At 45.5% G+C, this 17,420-nt stretch overlaps 1 protein-coding gene across 1 annotated transcript in view; it reads right to left on the reverse strand.

The window, feature by feature from the left end:
* The window catches only part of prex2 (phosphatidylinositol-3,4,5-trisphosphate-dependent Rac exchange factor 2), a 159,067-nt gene that overhangs the window by 96,793 nt on the left and 44,854 nt on the right, over positions 1–17,420 (reverse strand). The window contains exons 5-10 of the mRNA XM_082970723.1: positions 16,349–16,450; positions 13,692–13,853; positions 4,520–4,653; positions 4,177–4,280; positions 1,521–1,670; positions 442–586 (exon numbers count right to left, since the gene is read on the reverse strand). Of these exons, the coding sequence (XP_082826849.1) occupies positions 442–586; positions 1,521–1,670; positions 4,177–4,280; positions 4,520–4,653; positions 13,692–13,853; positions 16,349–16,450 (797 nt within the window). The remainder of the gene's footprint in view (positions 1–441; positions 587–1,520; positions 1,671–4,176; positions 4,281–4,519; positions 4,654–13,691; positions 13,854–16,348; positions 16,451–17,420) is intronic.

Raw genomic sequence — 17,420 nt, forward strand, 5'->3', positions numbered from 1 at the left:
TGTCTGAACAGCCTCGACTCCAAGCACTGTTTTCCATTATATGTTTGTAATCAATGAAATGAGACTAGATTGAACTGTTTTAGGACATCACTTTAGTAAGGATTAAAGAGAGACATTGTTGACAATGTTACGGTAGAGAACAGACAGACAGACAGACAGACAGACAGACAGACAGACAGACAGACAGACAGACAGACAGACAGACAGACAGACAGAGCGATGGATAGAGCCACACACACAGACAGACAGAGCGATGGATAGAGCCACACACACAGACACACACAGACAGACAGACAGACAGAGTGATGGATAGAGCCACACACACACACACACACACACACACACACACACACACACACACACACACACACACACACACAGAAAAAAACGAATGCAGACACACCACTTGCATGAGAGAGAGAGCTAGACAGATCAGCCTACCTTCCCAGGAAGCACTTGGGGAATGTGGTGAGCTTGCGTTTCCTGTCCTTGATGAGGTGTCCCTGCTTAGTCATCAGGTGATAGAGCTTCTCTCCTTTCTCTGACACCATCACCCACGTGTCCTGCTCCATCCCCAGCCTCAACGCTAGAGGGAAGGAAAGAGAGAGAGATAGGAGGTGACAGTCAACATTCAAGCCAAAGGAGTACTGTTTCCCATTGGTACAGATGCGGTCAAATATACTGTCTCCCTTTCATGATTCGCTATTTCTTCTAAAATAACTTGAAATTGAATAACAACTTTTTTGTTTGACTTAAAAATGCACAGAACAAAAAAATACAAAATATCTAAACGGAAATTTTGATTTTTCACTTCAAAGTCAAAAATGCCCTGAACTAAATAATTCAACATTGTAATTAATTTGGTTTGTTTCTGTGTAATTTATCACACCTGTTGTAAGTAGCAGGTGCCTACAGGGTAAAAACAGTGGTTCAACCAGTTTTGAAAAGAGAAAACAGAACGCACTGTAAAGTGCCAGGGTGCCAATATATTGGAGCACATGTGTATATGTATCCTGACATAGAAACTGTCTACCAATCCATCTCATCTCATTTCTCTTCTCACATTAAAGTAGTTAGGCATACCATACCCTGGTGCTGAAACACTACAGGAGGAGAGGCAGGAGGAGGGACAGCAGGAGGAGGAAGAGGAAGAGGGAAAGCAGGAGGAGCAGCAGGAAGAGCAGTAGGAGGATGAGCAGGACGAGGAGCAGGTGGAAAAGCAGGAAGAGAGGGGGAAGGGGGAGTAGGACGAGCAACAGGATAGAAATAGACTTAACAGAAGACATCTTGTATTAGGAAAAGAGTTCAGTTCTATTCATTCTACCTGCAAGTCTAGTTCTTGTGCCCTAGTATCTTAGATAGGAGGATATACTGACATCCACAAAGGTTTCCGAAATGGCAATCTATTACCTAGAGTACACTATTTAGGATATATTATGGTACACACACACACGTGCACACACACACACACACACACACGACTCTACGCCAACAGTATCAGATACTATATGAGTACTAACTTTTCCTCCTCTCCCTCTCTTTGAGGATAGCCTCCAGCCACTCCTGTTTCTCCTCTGGGGTCTTGGCCATGCACACAAACCACTTGTTCTTGGCTGTGTTGTGGATCTTCCAGCCATTGTTCACTATATTCCCACTGCTGTGGTAATCCGCTGCAAACCAAGAGACACACAAACACACTTAGCACGCGTCCCAAATATGCACTATTATTATTCCCACGTAGTGCACTATTCTTGACCAGGACTGGCATCCTATTCCATATATTGTGCACTTCTATGGGCCCTGGTTGAAGTAGTGCACCACATAGGGAATAGGGTGTCATCAGGGACGCAGCCTCAGAGACACGGCCACAGTCCTGCATCCATGACAGAATGGGTGTACTTTAGGTGTAAACAGAGCAGAGCGGACCCCTGATAGGCTGGTAGAGAGCTGCTGGGGTCCAGAGCTAAATGAGATGGACCACATGAAACCGAGCCAATCGATCATCCAATGAAACGCTCCAGAGCAGAGGGGCCTCCATGATTAGACTGATTACAGGGCAATGGTGGGTTCCACGCGGAACACGGAATCTGGATTACGGAACCTTGATTACGGAATCTGGAATCCAGAATGTAGAAAAGGAATCTGTCATCTCCATTGCCATAGTTTCATGCCCAGACTAAAAGCACAGGGCTAGTAGCTAGCTCATTACTAGTCCATTATCAATCCCACAGCAGGTTCAGGATGAGGCCTTTGCCAGAACCGACAAGAATAACTCAGGTCATTTCACATTAGCTCAATACCAGAGTACTTCCCTTCTGGAATGTCAATAAAACCTGCTTCCTTTGTTCCGTTGACTACTTGAAGGATTTATGACGATTTTCTTTGCACAGTTTGGCAGTAGTTTATGCCTATTGACTGCTAGACCTTTTAGCAAGAATGAGCTAACGTCACATCATTCATCCAGAAACAGAGGGAAGGAGAGATTAAATGGAATTTACAAATCCTATCCCTCTGTCCTAAATCCTCTGGAGCACATGTGTGTGACAGAGGCAGAATCCTCTGCATTTATTCACATTACTTTAATCAAATATTTCAGTTGTTGTGTATATTACATTTGTTTTATTTCATCATCTCATCTCTATAGAGCTGCTGTCTATGCGGTCTGACAAAATCACTGTTTTAGTAGTTCTTCAAAGTAAATCAGGCATACTTTTTTTGTCTCTTCCGCAGCAGAAGTAAAAGAAACAGGCCGGACAAGTAGATTATGGTCATTGTAGTTAATTACCATGTTTTATGTGGAAAACTATGTAGAATATTGGCCTGTTGGAAACTACAACTCCCTACTACATTGCACAGTTCAAGCTGGATCTGATTTATCTCTAGAGAAACTGTGCAAAGTGCGCATTGAGCTCACAGACAAAAAAAATAACAAAATGGAATTCTAATAATTGAAGCGACGTCGGTCAATTAGTTGTTAAAAAACTGAAAAAGAACCAAAATGTGAGTTAATTGCTCAGCACTATTGTCTGCTATAAGGGTTCCAAAAGGGATCTTCACCTGTCCCCATTGGAGAACACTTTTTGGTTCCAGGTAGAACAATTTTGGGTTCCAGGTAGAGCCCTCTGTGGTAAGGGTTCTACACTGAACCCAAAACAGTTCTACTTGGAACCAAAAAAGTTTCTCCTGGAACCAACAAGGGTTCTCCTATGGGGACATCCCAAGAACCCTTTAAGGTTCTAGATAGCACCTTTTTTTTCTAAGAGTGTAGACTGTGTTATGGTTTGTGTGCAGTAGACTATAACATCTAAGTAGGCTGTGAATTAAAAGACTCGTCATCCATCACTGACTGACATGTCATACAGTTGGCTGGGAGGGTATCTAACCCGATCGACTGGTTCGTCACCTGAATTGATTAACTGTCAAAACAGGAAATGGAGATCTGAGATCTCAGTGCTTCTGGAAACCCCCCCCAAAAAAAAGACATGTTTAATTGTCACCTGCACCAGATAGTTGGGGTCAGCCATAGTAGTCTGGCGCGCCCCTGGAGCAAATTAGGGTTAAGTGCCTTGCTCAAGCGCACATTGACAGATTTTTTACCTTGTCGGCTCAAGTATTCAACACAGCGACCTTTCGGTTATTGGCCCGACGCTCTAACCGCTTGGCTACCCGCCGCCGAATAACAAACACAACCCAAATTGGTTCTGAATTCCAAATGGCACCCTATTCTCTTTACAGTGCACGACCTTTGACCCGAGCCCTATGTACCCTTCTCAAAATGATTGCACTACGTAGAGAATAGGGTGCCATTTAGGACGCACAAAGTAAGAAGCAAGAATAATACAAATGTGTTCTGATCCGTGGAGACAAAATCAATCAATCCAAACAGCAAATTGGGAACAATGTGTTGCCGCACCAAAAAGTGAATTGATTGTCTTCATGAAGAAATACAGATTGTCTGCAGTACATGGAGATAACGAATCCACTTTTGAGAGCAGAAATACTGAAATAAAGGTGACTTGTTAGCGCAGCGTTTCCTCCCGAGCATCGGATGGTAGTTGGGTTGCGAAATAGGATAAGGGTTGCATCTCAAATAGCTGTTTAATAGTAGGACACTATCTAAGGAATAGGGTGCCGTTTGAGACACACCCTGAGTGACCTGTTAGCGGTAGAACTCACCTGTTCCGTCATCTACGTTCTCCACCTCCATCACCTCGGTGTTGATTCGTCCTCTGAACAGGTAACGCGGTCCCTCTGTAGCCGCCTTGCTGTTTTTTAAACGCCTGGGGACAACAATGAAGCCAACTTAACATTGTCTCGTCACACAAGGCATGGCAACACATAGAAACAGGTAGATAGATACCTGGGCTAGCAAACTATACAGGGCCCTTCTGGCTACTGAAACGACACACAGATGGGGACAGATAGAAAGTAGCTGGTGCTGCTTGAAGTATCTCGACAAGCCTACGGTAAGGGGAAAGCAAGTTGTCAGAGAGAGGGAAGTGTGGCAGTCCGGTCCCACCTGTTTTTCTTCTTGCAGTAGACCAGCAGGTTATCGAAGAGGAAGAAGATGCGTTCCTGGATGTTACCAGCTGAGATCTTCAGCAGGACTCCATGCATCAACATCTCTGTACACGTGTCTGTTATATTGGAACCCTGGGAAGAGACACACAGTGGTGTCGATACTGTGAAGACTTGGCTACTAGACCAGGCCAGGGGATCCACCCGTTCCGTTGGTCCTTCTCAGTTGTCTGCTGTAATAGTGCGGCGATTGGTGAAATATGTAACCTGCCACATATTATGCAGTGAATGGTTGATTGTGTGTTAATTGTGCGTTGAACTACGTGATCGCAGGATTGTGTTCGTCTGGAGGGTTTGCTGTGTAGCCGCCATGACACAGGACACTACTATACCCTATGCCTAACAGTGTATGCACGCAGTACACAGTCGCTCCTTGGGTAGTGAGTTCAATTCACTATGCATGGTCTTTCTCTGAATGCCTTTCCTGGTTTCTCTCTTAAGGGGTCTGTAAAAACACAACACACTTCCTCAGCCTTAGATTGACTGGGGACTTTAAAGAATAGAGCCGTTACTACTATATAATAACATCCTATCAAGTCCCACCATGTGGATCTGTGACTACGTCCCAAATGGCACCCTATTCTCTATACAGTGCACTACTTTTGACCAGAGCCCATAGCAGTAGTCGTGCACTATGTAGGGAATAGGGTGTGATAAACTCCACAGCCCTTCTCCTTACCTTGTCAACTATGTTGGAAATGATCGACCCTGTCTGTCAGATCTAAATATAACTCCCGGAACGAGCAGAGCCAGAAAATATGCTAAACATTTCCTCCTGCTGAGGAATTCTCTCTCTCTCTCTCTCTCTCTCTCTCTCTGTCTCTCTCTCTCTCTCTCTCTCCAGATCTCCCCCTTCTCTCTTTCCTGCCCTCTCTGTCTTTATCTACCTTTGATGCTCTCTTTCCCTCTTTTCTTTTTGACAACTCCCTGCTCCACTACCTTTCTCCTCCTTTCCGTTCCGCTCCCTCCTCCATCTTCCTAAGAGTACTTCTTCCTTGCCCAAGGCCAGATGAGGTGTTGATTTCTAGCAGTGGAGGCCAGACCAGCTGAATGCCACTGCCACCGGTCCAGACTACACACTAATCCTCAACTTCCTGTCCACTGGAACAGACACCTCCTGTGAGAGAACACTCCAGGTCTGCTTTCAAAATGGCTCCCTATTTAGTGCACTACTTCTGTATTTGTTTCACTTGCTGTGTTCCACCCTCTGTGTCTATTTCTCTCTTTCGTCTCACTATACACCTCTCTCCCTTTTCCTGTCCTCTTTTTCCTGTCCTCTCTCTCTCTCTTCTCCCCCCCCCCCCCCCCTTCACTCTCTCCAGCCCACAGCTGTTCCATAGAGAGGCTATTGAGTGAGTAGTGGGGCCTGAAGCCTAAACAACACTTCACAGTCTACGGTCTGTTTCATCTAACTCTCATCCACCTCTTTTAACTGTCAGAGGAGTGCCAGACATAATAAAAAAGAAAGCAAGTGAGTGAAAGAGAGAGAGAGAAACAGGATACAGTGCACCTTCAGAAAGTATTCATACCCTTTGACTTAATCCACATTTTGTGTTACAGCCTGAATTCAAAACGAAATATATAAATATACTTTTCCCCTCAGCCATCTACACACAAAACCCAATAATGACAAAGTGAAAACATGTTTTCAGAAACTTTAGCAAATTTACTGACACCAAAATACAGAAATATCTCATTTACAATAGTATTGACTCAGGAGTGTGAATACTATGAAGAAGCACCTTCGACAGCAATTACAGCTGCGAGTCTTTCTGGGTAAGCCTTTAAGAGCTTTCCACACATGGATTGTGCTACAACATTTGCCCATTATTCTTTTCAAAATTCTTCAAGCTCTGTCAAATTGATTGTTGATCATAGCTAGACAAACATTTCCAGGTCTTGCCATAGTTTTTCAAGAAGATTTACACTACCGTTCAAAAGTTTGGGGTCACTTAGAAATGTCCTTGTTTTTGAAAATAACATCAAATTGATAAAAAATACAGTGTAGACATTGTTAATGTTGTAAATGACTATTGTAGCTTGAAACGGTTGATTTTTAACTTCTTATGGATCCCTTCGCGCGCCGGGATTGATTTGACAATACCCAGTGAAATTGCAGCGCGCCAAATTCAAAAACAGAAATACTCATAATAATAATTCATAAATCATACAAGTGTTATACATCGGTTTAAAGATGAACTTCTTGTTAATCCAGCCGCAGTGTCAGATTTCAAAAAGGCTTTACGGCGAAAGCAAACCATGCGATTATCTGAGGACCAGAGGAGAGATGCTGGGTGCCGGTGGAGGATGTATTGGACCCTTCGATGCTGCGGGATTTCCACCGTCTCCATCCGGATCGCCCTGCGCCTCGCCCTCCGGGTCGTCCCCGGGGCTGGTGTCGGCGCACTGCTGGAGCTGCGCGTCAAAGGGGGGTATTGACAACTAGAATGCCAAAGGTCTGCAAGGCTGTAATTGCGGCAAATAAGAGGATTCTTTGATGAAAGCAAAGTTTGAAGGACACAATTATTATTTCAATTAAAAATCATTATTTATAACCTTATCAACGTCTTGACTATACTTCCTATTCATTTTGCAACTCATTTCATGTACAGTGGCAAGAAAAATGATGTGAACCCTTTGGAATTACCTGGATTTCTGCATAAATTTGTCATAAAATTTGCTCTGATCTTCATCTTTACAATAGACAAACAGTGTGTTTAAACTAATAACACACACATTTTTGTATTTTTATTGTCTATATTGAATATATCATTTAAACATTCACAGTGTAGTCTGGAAAAAGTATGTGAACCCATGACTTTTCCAAAAGTTAATTGGAGTCAGGAGTCAGCTAACCTGGAGTCCAATCAATGAGATGAGATTGGAGATGTTGGTTAGAGCTGCCTTGCCCTATAAAAAACTCACAAAATTTGAGTTTGCTATTCACAAGAAGCATTGCCTGATGTGAACCATGCCTCGAACAAAAGAGCTCTCAGAAGACCTAAGATTAGGAATTGTTGACTTGCATGAAGCTGGAAAGGGTTACAAAAGTATCTCTAATAGCCTTGATGTTCATCAGTCCACGGTAAAACAAATTGTCTATAAATGGAGAAAGTTCAGTACTGTTTCTACTCTCCCTAGGAGTGGCCGTCCTGCAAAGATGACTGCAAGATCACAGTGCAGAATGCTCAATGAGGTTAAGAAGAATCCTAGAGTGTCAGCTAAAGACTTACAGAAATCTTTGGAACATGCTAACATCTCTGTTGACGAGTCTACGATACGTAAAACACTAAACAAGAATGGTGTTCATGGGAGGACACCACGGAAGAAGCCACTGCTGTCCAAAAAAACATTGCTGCACGTCTGAAGTTTGCAAAAGAGCACCTGGATGTTCCACAGTGCTTCTGGCAAAATATTCTGTGGACAGATGAAACTAAAGTTGAGTTGTTTGGAAGGAACACAACACTATGTGTGGAGAAAAAAAAGGCACAGCACACCAACATCAAAACCTCATCCCAACTGTAAAGTATTGTGGAGGGAGCATCATGGTTTGGGGCTGCATTGCTACCTCAGGCCCTGGACAGCTTGCTATCATCAATGGAAAAATGAATTCCCAAGTTTATCAAGACATTTTTCAGGAGAATGTAAGGCTATCTGTCCGCCAATTGAAGCTAAACAGAAGTTGGGTGATGCAACAGGACAATGACCCAAAACACAGAAGTAAATCAACAACAGAATGGCTTCAACAGAAGAAAATACCCCTTCTGGAGTGGCCCAGTCACAGTCCTGACCTCAACCCGATTGAAAATGCTGTGGCATGACCTCGAGAGCAGTTCACACCAGACAGCCCAAGAATATTGCTGAACTGAAACAGTTTTGTAAAGAGGAACGGTCCAAAATTCCTCCTGACTGTTGTGCAGGTCTGAACTGCAACTACAGAAAATGTTTGGTTGAGGTTATTGCTGCCAAAGGAGGGTCAACCAGTTATTAAATCCAAGGGTTCACATACTTTTCCCACCCTGCACTGTGAATGTTTACACGGTGTGTTCAATAAAGACGTAATGAAAACGTATAATTGTTTGTGTGTTATTAGTTTAACCAGACTGTGTTTGTCAATTGTTGTGACCTAGATGGAGATCAGATGAAATTTGATGACCCATTTATGCAGCAATCCAGGTCATTCCAAAGGGTTCAAATACTTTTTCTTGTCACTGTATGTTTTCATGGAAAACAAGGACATTTCTAAGTGACCCCAAACTTTTGAATGGTAGTGTAAATCAAAACTAACTCGGCTCTCGGAAACATTCACTCTTTTCTTGGTAAGCAACTCCAGTGTAGATTTGGCCTTGTGTTTTAGGTTATTGTCCTGCTGAAAGGTGAATTCATCTCCCAGTGTCTGGTATAAAGCAGACTGAACCAGGTTTCCTCTAGGATTTTGCCTGTGCTAAGCTCCATTTAATTTATTTTTTATCCTGAAAAACTCCCCAGTCCTGAACTATTAAAAGCATACCCATAACATGATCCAGCCACCACCATGCTTGAAAATACGGAGAGTGGTACTCAGTGATGTGTTGTATTGGATTTGCCCCAAACATAACACTTTGTATTCAAGACCAAGTTAATTGCTTTGCCACATTTTTTGCAGTATTACTTTAGTGCCTTGTTGCAAACAGGATGCATATTTTGAAATGTTTTTATTCTGCACAGCCTTCCTTCCTTTTCACTCTGTCAATTAGGTTAGTGTTGTGGAGTAACTACGTTGTTGATCCACCCTCAGTTTGCTCCCATCACGGCCATTAAACTCTCTGTAACCATTGGCCTCATGGTGAAATCCCTGAGCACATTCTTTCCTCTCCAGTAACTTTTAGTATCTTTGTAGTGACTGGGTGTATTGATACTCCATCCAAAGTGTAATTAATAAGGTCACCATGCTCAAAGGGATGTTCAATGTCTGCTTTAAGTTTTCGGGTTTTGGACATAACTATTACCACTTCCAAACTGAGACCCAAGTGACCGGGTGACACAGCACAGACATTGAAGCCTTGACCAATGGGCAATCATCGTCGTGGCAACCGCTGGCAGCCATCGCTCTGTTGACCACTGTGGTCCCTCGCCCTGTCCTGTCTGTGTCCCAAATGGCACCCTCTCTCTATATAGTGCACTACTTTTGACCAGAGCTCTATGGGAATCCCTATAGTGCCCTGATCAAAAGTAGTGCACTACATAGGGAGTCGGGTGCTATTTGGGACACAGCTTAACTCTCTCTCCCAAGGCAGGGTCGGTGAACCTGGCTGCCATGGTGACCCAAGGGCACACAGATGCGGAGAAGGTTCTGCACTAACGAGCTATCAGCCGCGACCTGGAAGCGACAGAGGAAAAACTGACTGAGGCCGTTCGGCTGGCCCTCCTTCCTCCCTCCCTCCATCCTTTCTGTTCATTCTTCAAACACCCACACATAGAAATACAAGACATTTCTCTCCTTCGCTCTGTTCTCCCTTTTCCTTCATCTGCCTTTGTCTTTGGTCTCTATCCATTTCTCCCCTCACCCTCTCTTTCTCAATCTGCTCCCCCCTCTCTTTTGCTCTGTCTCTTTTGCTCTGTCTCTTTTCAGTTTTTTTTCTCTTTGAGGCCCGTCTAATAGAGAACAGTGTCTGGCTTGTAGAGTAGTGACCTGCTCCAGAATTACCTAATGTTTATAATTAATAAAAGCTATTGAGGAAACCACAGAACAGCTCTAAGACCATGGCGTGCAAATGTCATGCTACTCCACCCTTTTCCTGAAACACATTACACTTCTTAGTTTCTTTGTGTATGTGTGTGTGTGTGTGTGTGTGTGTGTGTGTGTGTGTGTGTGTGTGTGTGTGTGTGTGTGTGTGTGTGTGTGTGTGTGTGTGTGTGTGTGTGTGTGTGTGTGTGTGTGTGTGTGTGTGTGTGTGTGTGTTTCAGTTGCTATTTTCCCAATTTGCAGTAACACTCTGACAAATAGCCATTGACGAACCAGAACCTCTAAAGGCTAAACCAGACACTTGGATTCTCTTCCAAGAGGTCAGTCTGTGCTTAATAAACAATCTGTTGTGTTAAAGACAGAAGAGATTGTCCCTGGGCTAGAACACCATGTCCAACAAACAGTTTGAGTCTCATCAAGTTCACTTCCTTTCAGTCTTTCAGAGCGTGTGCGTCCCAAATGGCACCCTATTCCCTATATAGTGCACTACTGGTCAAAAGTAGTGCGCTCTAAGAGAGAATAGGGTGCCACTTGGGACTTATATAGGAGGTTTGTATGACAAAGTTAGCCCGGCCGCAAACGTAAATGTTTAGAATGTCCCTCTCCTGCTAAATGGGTTTAACAGGGCAGAAAGATTAAGCCAGTGTCAAAATGTGTCTGCATCCGTCACGATCATTTTATTTCAGGCTGTGTCTGTCTTTTATAAGAAGACATTCCAGTTACATTTTCCTCATAAAAGATTATCCAACTGTTTCTGATTCTGTGGTGTGTTTTGTTGTGACCCAGGGCTTAGTTCCGAATGGCACCCTATCCCCTACATAGTGCACTACATTTGACCAGAGCCCAATGGGAATCCCTTTGGGCCCAGGTCAAAAGTAGTGCACTATAACGAGAAGAGGGTGCCATTTGTAATGCAACCCAGAAAGCCTGGCAGGCCTACATGCACAGTTGACACTAACAGCACACTCTGTTGTCAACAAGTCCCGTAAAACAACACAGTGGCATGGAGCTGACCTCTCTGGACAGATCTGGAAAATCTAGAACCCTTTTTATCATAACCGATCAAAACCACAGCCCAGCCATCTTTATCATAACCGATCAAAACCACAGCCATCTTTATCATAACTGATCAAAACCACAGCCCAGCCATCTTTATCATAACCGATCAAAACCACAGCCATCTTTATCATAACTGATCAAAACCACAGCCATCTTCCATCATAACTGATCAAAACCACAGCCATCTTTATCATAACTGATCAAAACCACAGCCATCTTCCATCATAACTGATCAAAACCACAGCCATCTTTATCATAACTGATCAAAACCACAGCCATCTTCCATCATAACTGATCAAAACCACAGCCATCTTTATCATAACTGATCAAAACCACAGCCATCTTTATCATAACTGATCAAAACCACAGCCATCTTTATCATAACTGATCAAAACCACAGCCATCTTTATCATAACTGATCAAAACCACAGCACAGCCATCTTTATCATAATTGATGAAAACCACAGCACAGCCATCTTTATCATACCTGATCAAAATCATGGTAATCAAAACATGACTCTTCAAAATGAAGCTGACTCTCTGACAAGGGCCTAGTGTTGTTAAGAAGCCTTCTTTCAGCACTGGATGATCCATGTCTTGGGTACTCTCTGTGACTCTCTGTGACTCTCCGTGACTCTCCGTGACTCTCCGTGACTCTGAATGTATCCCGAATTGCACCCTATTCCCCATAAAGCGCACGTCTTTTGACCAAAGCCCTATGGGTGGGCCCGGGTCAAAAGTAGTGCACTATAATGGAAATAGGACGCCATTTGGGATGCAGTGTTAAGCCAAGTCAATTTCATAAGCAGCCCAGGCCCCAGGCCCCCGGCCCCCGACGACATACAACCAGCACCATTAAGATCCCACCGATGCCCACATCCCCTTTAAGACTAGCTGAAGCCGGACGTGAAAAAGAACACTCCTACTTTAAAGTCAAAGTACTGATATGAACCTGATGATGATTGGAGGAGTCACCTTAAAGCGTGAGAGGATTTAACAAGACGGTTGGTCCGGCCAGGCAGAAACTATTTATGTGTGTGTGTATGTATGTATGTGTGTGCGTGTGTGTGTGTGTGTGTGGGGTGTGTGTGTGTGTGTGTGTGTGTGTGTGTGTGTGTGTGTGTGTGTGTGTGTGTGTGTGTGTGTGTGTGTGTGTGTGTGTGTAAACATTACAAAACATTGTTGGCAGGTAATTTACTTCACATTCACCATGCCTCAGCCGGCAGTAGTTTTCATTATTCATGCTACCAGTCATTCTTCATAAATGGCTACTCCTGGGCTAAATGGGGCTATATTAGTCACAGCTTTAGGTAGGAAAGCATTGAGTTGCAGGAGACAGTAACCTGAATAAATGAGCCACTACATGAAATGGTACAGTAATAAAACATGTAAAAAGTAATCACCTGTCATTATAAAGGTACACGTGTAACAGTGTAGGTTCCGTCCCTCTCTTCGCCCCAACCTGGGCTCGAACCAGGGACCCTTGCACACATCAACAACTGACACCCCACGAAGCATCGTTACCCATCGCGCCACAAAAGCCGCGGCCCTTGCAACACAAGGGGCAACCCTACTTCAAGTCTCAGAGCGAGTGACGTCACCAATTGAAACGCTATTAGCGCGCACCACCGCTAACTAACTAGCCATTTCACATCGGTTACACTCACCCCCCCTTTGACCTCCTCCTTTTCCGCAGCAACCAATGATCCGGGTCAACAGCATCAATGTAACAGTGTAGGTTCCGTCCCTCTCTTCGCCCCAACCCGGGCTCGAACCAGGGACCCTTGCACGCATCAACAACTGACACCCACCGAAGCATCGTTACCCATCGCGCCACAAGAGCCACGGCCCTTGCAACGCAAGGGGCAACCCTACTTCAAGTCTCAGAGCGAGTGACGTCACCGATTGAAACGCTATTAGCGCGCACCACCGCTAACTAACTAGCCATTTCACATCGGTTACACACGTGCCACTGTGTACTATACACTATATTGTAAGGGCTGTATTTGCTGGTGTCTAACCCACCTCCCAGCTCTCAATGTGGGACTGGCACTCCTCTAGGACCTTTAGTTTCTCCAGTATAACACAGTATGATGGGGATAATGTTTAATAATGATTAGGATCACGTTTGAGATGATAATGTCTCACCTCCCATCCCTCTAGATGGTAGAGCAAGGCTCCAGGAATGTGGGTTCAATTCCCGGACCACCCAAACGTAGAAAATGTACCCATCGCTTTGGATAAAAACGTCTGCTAAATGGCATATATTATATAACAGGATATTGTGTACTATATAGTATATTGTTTTATAGTGTACATGTGAACCTACCTCCCATCCCTCGATGTGGGACTGCCACTCCTCCAGCACCTCTAGTTTCTCCATCTGTCTCTTGGCCTCGTTGATGGAGGAACAGACAGCCTTCATGGCCTGCAGAGACTCCAGCACCAAGGAGTAGTCATTGTGTTTCTTAGGAGTCCTCTTTAGCAGCTCCTACACACACACGTACGCAGGCACACACAAAGAAATGCGCACACGCACCCACACCCACACACACACACACAGATCAGCACAGGAAAATGTGAAAAGCCTGGTCAGGATAGATATTAAAAGGTTAATCATTTTTATATTTGAAAAAAGATGTGGGAAACATGCAGCAACAACAACTTTCCCCTAGTACATGTGCCCACTCACTCTCCCTCCCTTCCGCTGAACAGTCCTCTTTGATTTACAGTACATAACAGACTAATATCCCAGGAGAGAGAGAAACAGTGAGTGAGAGAGAGAGAGAGAGAGAGAGAGAGAGAGAGAGAGAGAGAGACAGACAGACAGACAGACAGACAGACAGACAGACAGACAGACAGACAGACAGACAGACAGACAGACAGACAGAGTCAGAGAGTCAGAGAGGGCAGGCAACAGTAACTGTACATAACAGTTAGATAGCCTGGTGGGTCGGCCGGCTACTAGTGATGGGAAGTTCGGCTCTTTTTACTGACTCTGAACCTTTTGACCCGTTCAGTCAAAATAACGACTCTTTCGACTTCTTTCGTTAATTTGAGTCAGTAACGTAATTTGTGATTGCTAGGCATACAAATATGATTATTTATTGATACCTTTGAAACGAGGACTAGCTGCGACCGCAACCGGACTACAATTGTGAACGGAATGCAATGGCTTGACTGCCTCAAGGGAGATTTGCCCAATAGGCCATCAATCGTTCGCGAACTGCAGCAGCCACCCAAACGATTCATTCGAGTGTTGAGGCTGTGTATGTTTTGCTTCTACAAAGCTGTGTCCAACATAACATTCAATTGATTGCAGTCATTCTGGCACCATGCGATCAATGATCAGTTCGACACATATCTTTTTGTCCTCTATGCTGTCCTCCATGATCTATTTTGCCTGCGCGCACCTGATAGAGGGTTGTTGGTCGGAGCATGTCTCCCCGGAGGAGCTCATATTACTCCAGCTGTAGAACTCCTTGCAGGGGTCTCCCGAGTGGCGCAGCAGTCTAAGGCACTGCATCGCAGTGCTAGAGGCGTCACTACAGATCCGGGTTCGATCCCGGGCTGTGTCGCAGCCGGCCGTGACCGGGAGACCCATGAGGCGGCGCACCATTGGCCCAGCATCGCCCGGGTTATGGGAGGGTTTGGCTGGCTGGGATGTCCTTGTCCCATCGCGCTCTAGCGACTCCTTGTGGCGGCCGGGAGCAATGCACGCTGACGCGGTCAGCCAGGTGTACGGTGTTTCCTCCGACACATTGGTGCGGCCGGCTTCCGGGTTAAGTGAGCAGTGTGTCAAGAAGCAGTGCGGCTTGGCGGGGTCGTGTTTCGGAGGATGCATGGCTCTCGACCTTTGCCTCTCCCGAGTCCGTATGGGAGGTGCAGCGATGAGACAAGACTGTAACTACCAATTGGATATCAAAAAATTGGGGAGAAAAAGGGGTAAAAAGTACCTAAAAAAAGTATAATAATAAAATAAAAAATAAAATAAAAATCATTGCGGCCAGCAAATCAATACAACTAAAATGAACGAGTCACTCGGAAAAAACTAATCAGAACTCGAGTCAGTAAAAAGAGTCATTCAGGAAGAAGGAATCGTTTGCAAACTGCACATCACTACCGGCTATTGCATGACCCAGTCTGGTGGAGATGGAAATCTGTCTAGTCTAAACACAGTCCTGGCCTGTCAGATTCTGACGGCTGTTTAGATATAGGGTCTCTGGATAGTTTCTACTGTACAACCAGCGATCTTTATCGCTGCTATTTACACAGGGAGACTGAGGCTGAGTCCCAAACAGCACCCTATTCCCGATGTAGGGCGGCCACTACTTTTGACCAGGGCCCATAGGGATGTAGCGCACTACATAGGGAATAGGGCGCCATTTCAGATGCAGCCTGAGAGAGAACGCCTGGGCAGTTCCAGCTGTAAGACTTCAAATGACAGAGAATCAGATTACGCCTCAGATTATTGCTACATCTACCATCTAGGTTCTCGTGCCGGTGGCTGTTTAGATTACACTCGGTGTGAATTCATAGATCTAAACTAGATTCATGAAGTTAGACAGCACAGGACGCTAACAGCGTTTCAAACAGAGTTCTGTTTCACACACACTTTTAACGTGGGCAAAGGTAAACATGGACTATGAAGATGGAGTATGACTGAAGTGTGTTAAAGGGCCGAGTCTGGGGATTGGGGATTTGTGGGAGTCCGGGGCAGTGGCATGTGCTGTTGAGGCTGGCGTGCCGAATACTGTCTGCCTGTTGTCGGAGAGAAGAAGCGACCATGTGTGTGTGTGTGTGTGTGTGTGTGTGTGTGTGTGTGTGTGTGTGTGTGTGTGTGTGTGTGTGCGCACGCGCGCAGGACGTGACAACCAAGCGTTTCATATAGAGGGAGGCTTAGATGAATAAGATAGGACAGCTCTGATGACAAGGAAACAAGAAGGACGAGGAGCTGAGATCCAGACAGGGTCATACAGGACTCACCCTGAGCAGCAGTGGGTACTTGCAGATCCTCTGAATGGGAGCGACCAGGTAGCCCTCCAATGGAACCTCTGTATTCTTCCTGCCCCCCAGCAACATACAGTTCTAACAGGAGCAAAGGAGACGATTAGACTGATACATTAGTAGGTGACTGATACATTAGTATCAGTCACCTGGTCACCTCCCCTCTGTTTGCCTTCTTTTAAACGATCAACGTGGCCATTGGCCAGGGTTGAGGGGAGGTTAGAGGGTAACCTCCAGGGGTTGAGGGGAGGTTAGGGGGTAACCTCCAGGGGTTGAGGGGAGGTTAGGGGGTAACCTCCAGGGGTTGAGGGGAGGTTAGAGGGTAACCTCCAGGGGTTGAGGGGAGGTTAGGGGGTAACCTCCAGGGGTTGAGGGGAGGTTAGGGGGTAACCTCCAGGGGTTGAGGGGAGGTTAGAGGGTAACCTCCAGGGGTTGAGGGGAGGTTAGGGGGTAACCTCCAGGGGTTGAGGGGAGGTTAGGGGGTAACCTCCAGGGGTTGAGGGGAGGTTAGAGGGTAACCTCCAGGGGTTGAGGGGAGGTTAGAGGGTAACCTCCAGGGGTTGAGGGGAGGTTAGGGGGTAACCTACAGGGGTTGAGGGGATGTTAGGGGGTAACCTCCAGGGGTTGAGGGGAGGTTAGAGGGTAACTTCCAGGGGTTGAGGGGATGTTAGGGGGTAACCTACAGGGGTGGATGGGGGTGTTAGGGGGTAACTTCCAGGGGTTGAGGGGAGGTTAGGGGGTAACCTCCAGGGGTTGAGGGGAGGTCAGGGGGTAACCTCCAGGGGTTGAGGGGAGGTTAGGGGGTAACCTACAGGGGTGGATGGGGGTGTTAGGGGGTAACCTCATTCTCTTTCGTTAATGGTTGTGAAATAGTGTTAAATTACATCCTTCTCACTACATAAAACACTGGACAGGCTTTCAGTCAGTGGGCCATCCAGTAGGGCAAAGGTTGACTGGAGTTCTGGAGGTTAGGGGGGCAAGCCAAGGCTTTTAAGCCCAGAGTGGACTGGAGGTCAGGGGGGTAACCCAAGTACTATGAGCCCAGGGTTGG

The sequence above is a fragment of the Salmo salar genome, chromosome 29, assembly GCF_965601325.2.
Source record: "Salmo salar chromosome 29, fSalSal1, whole genome shotgun sequence".
Lineage (NCBI taxonomy): Eukaryota > Metazoa > Chordata > Actinopteri > Salmoniformes > Salmonidae > Salmo > Salmo salar.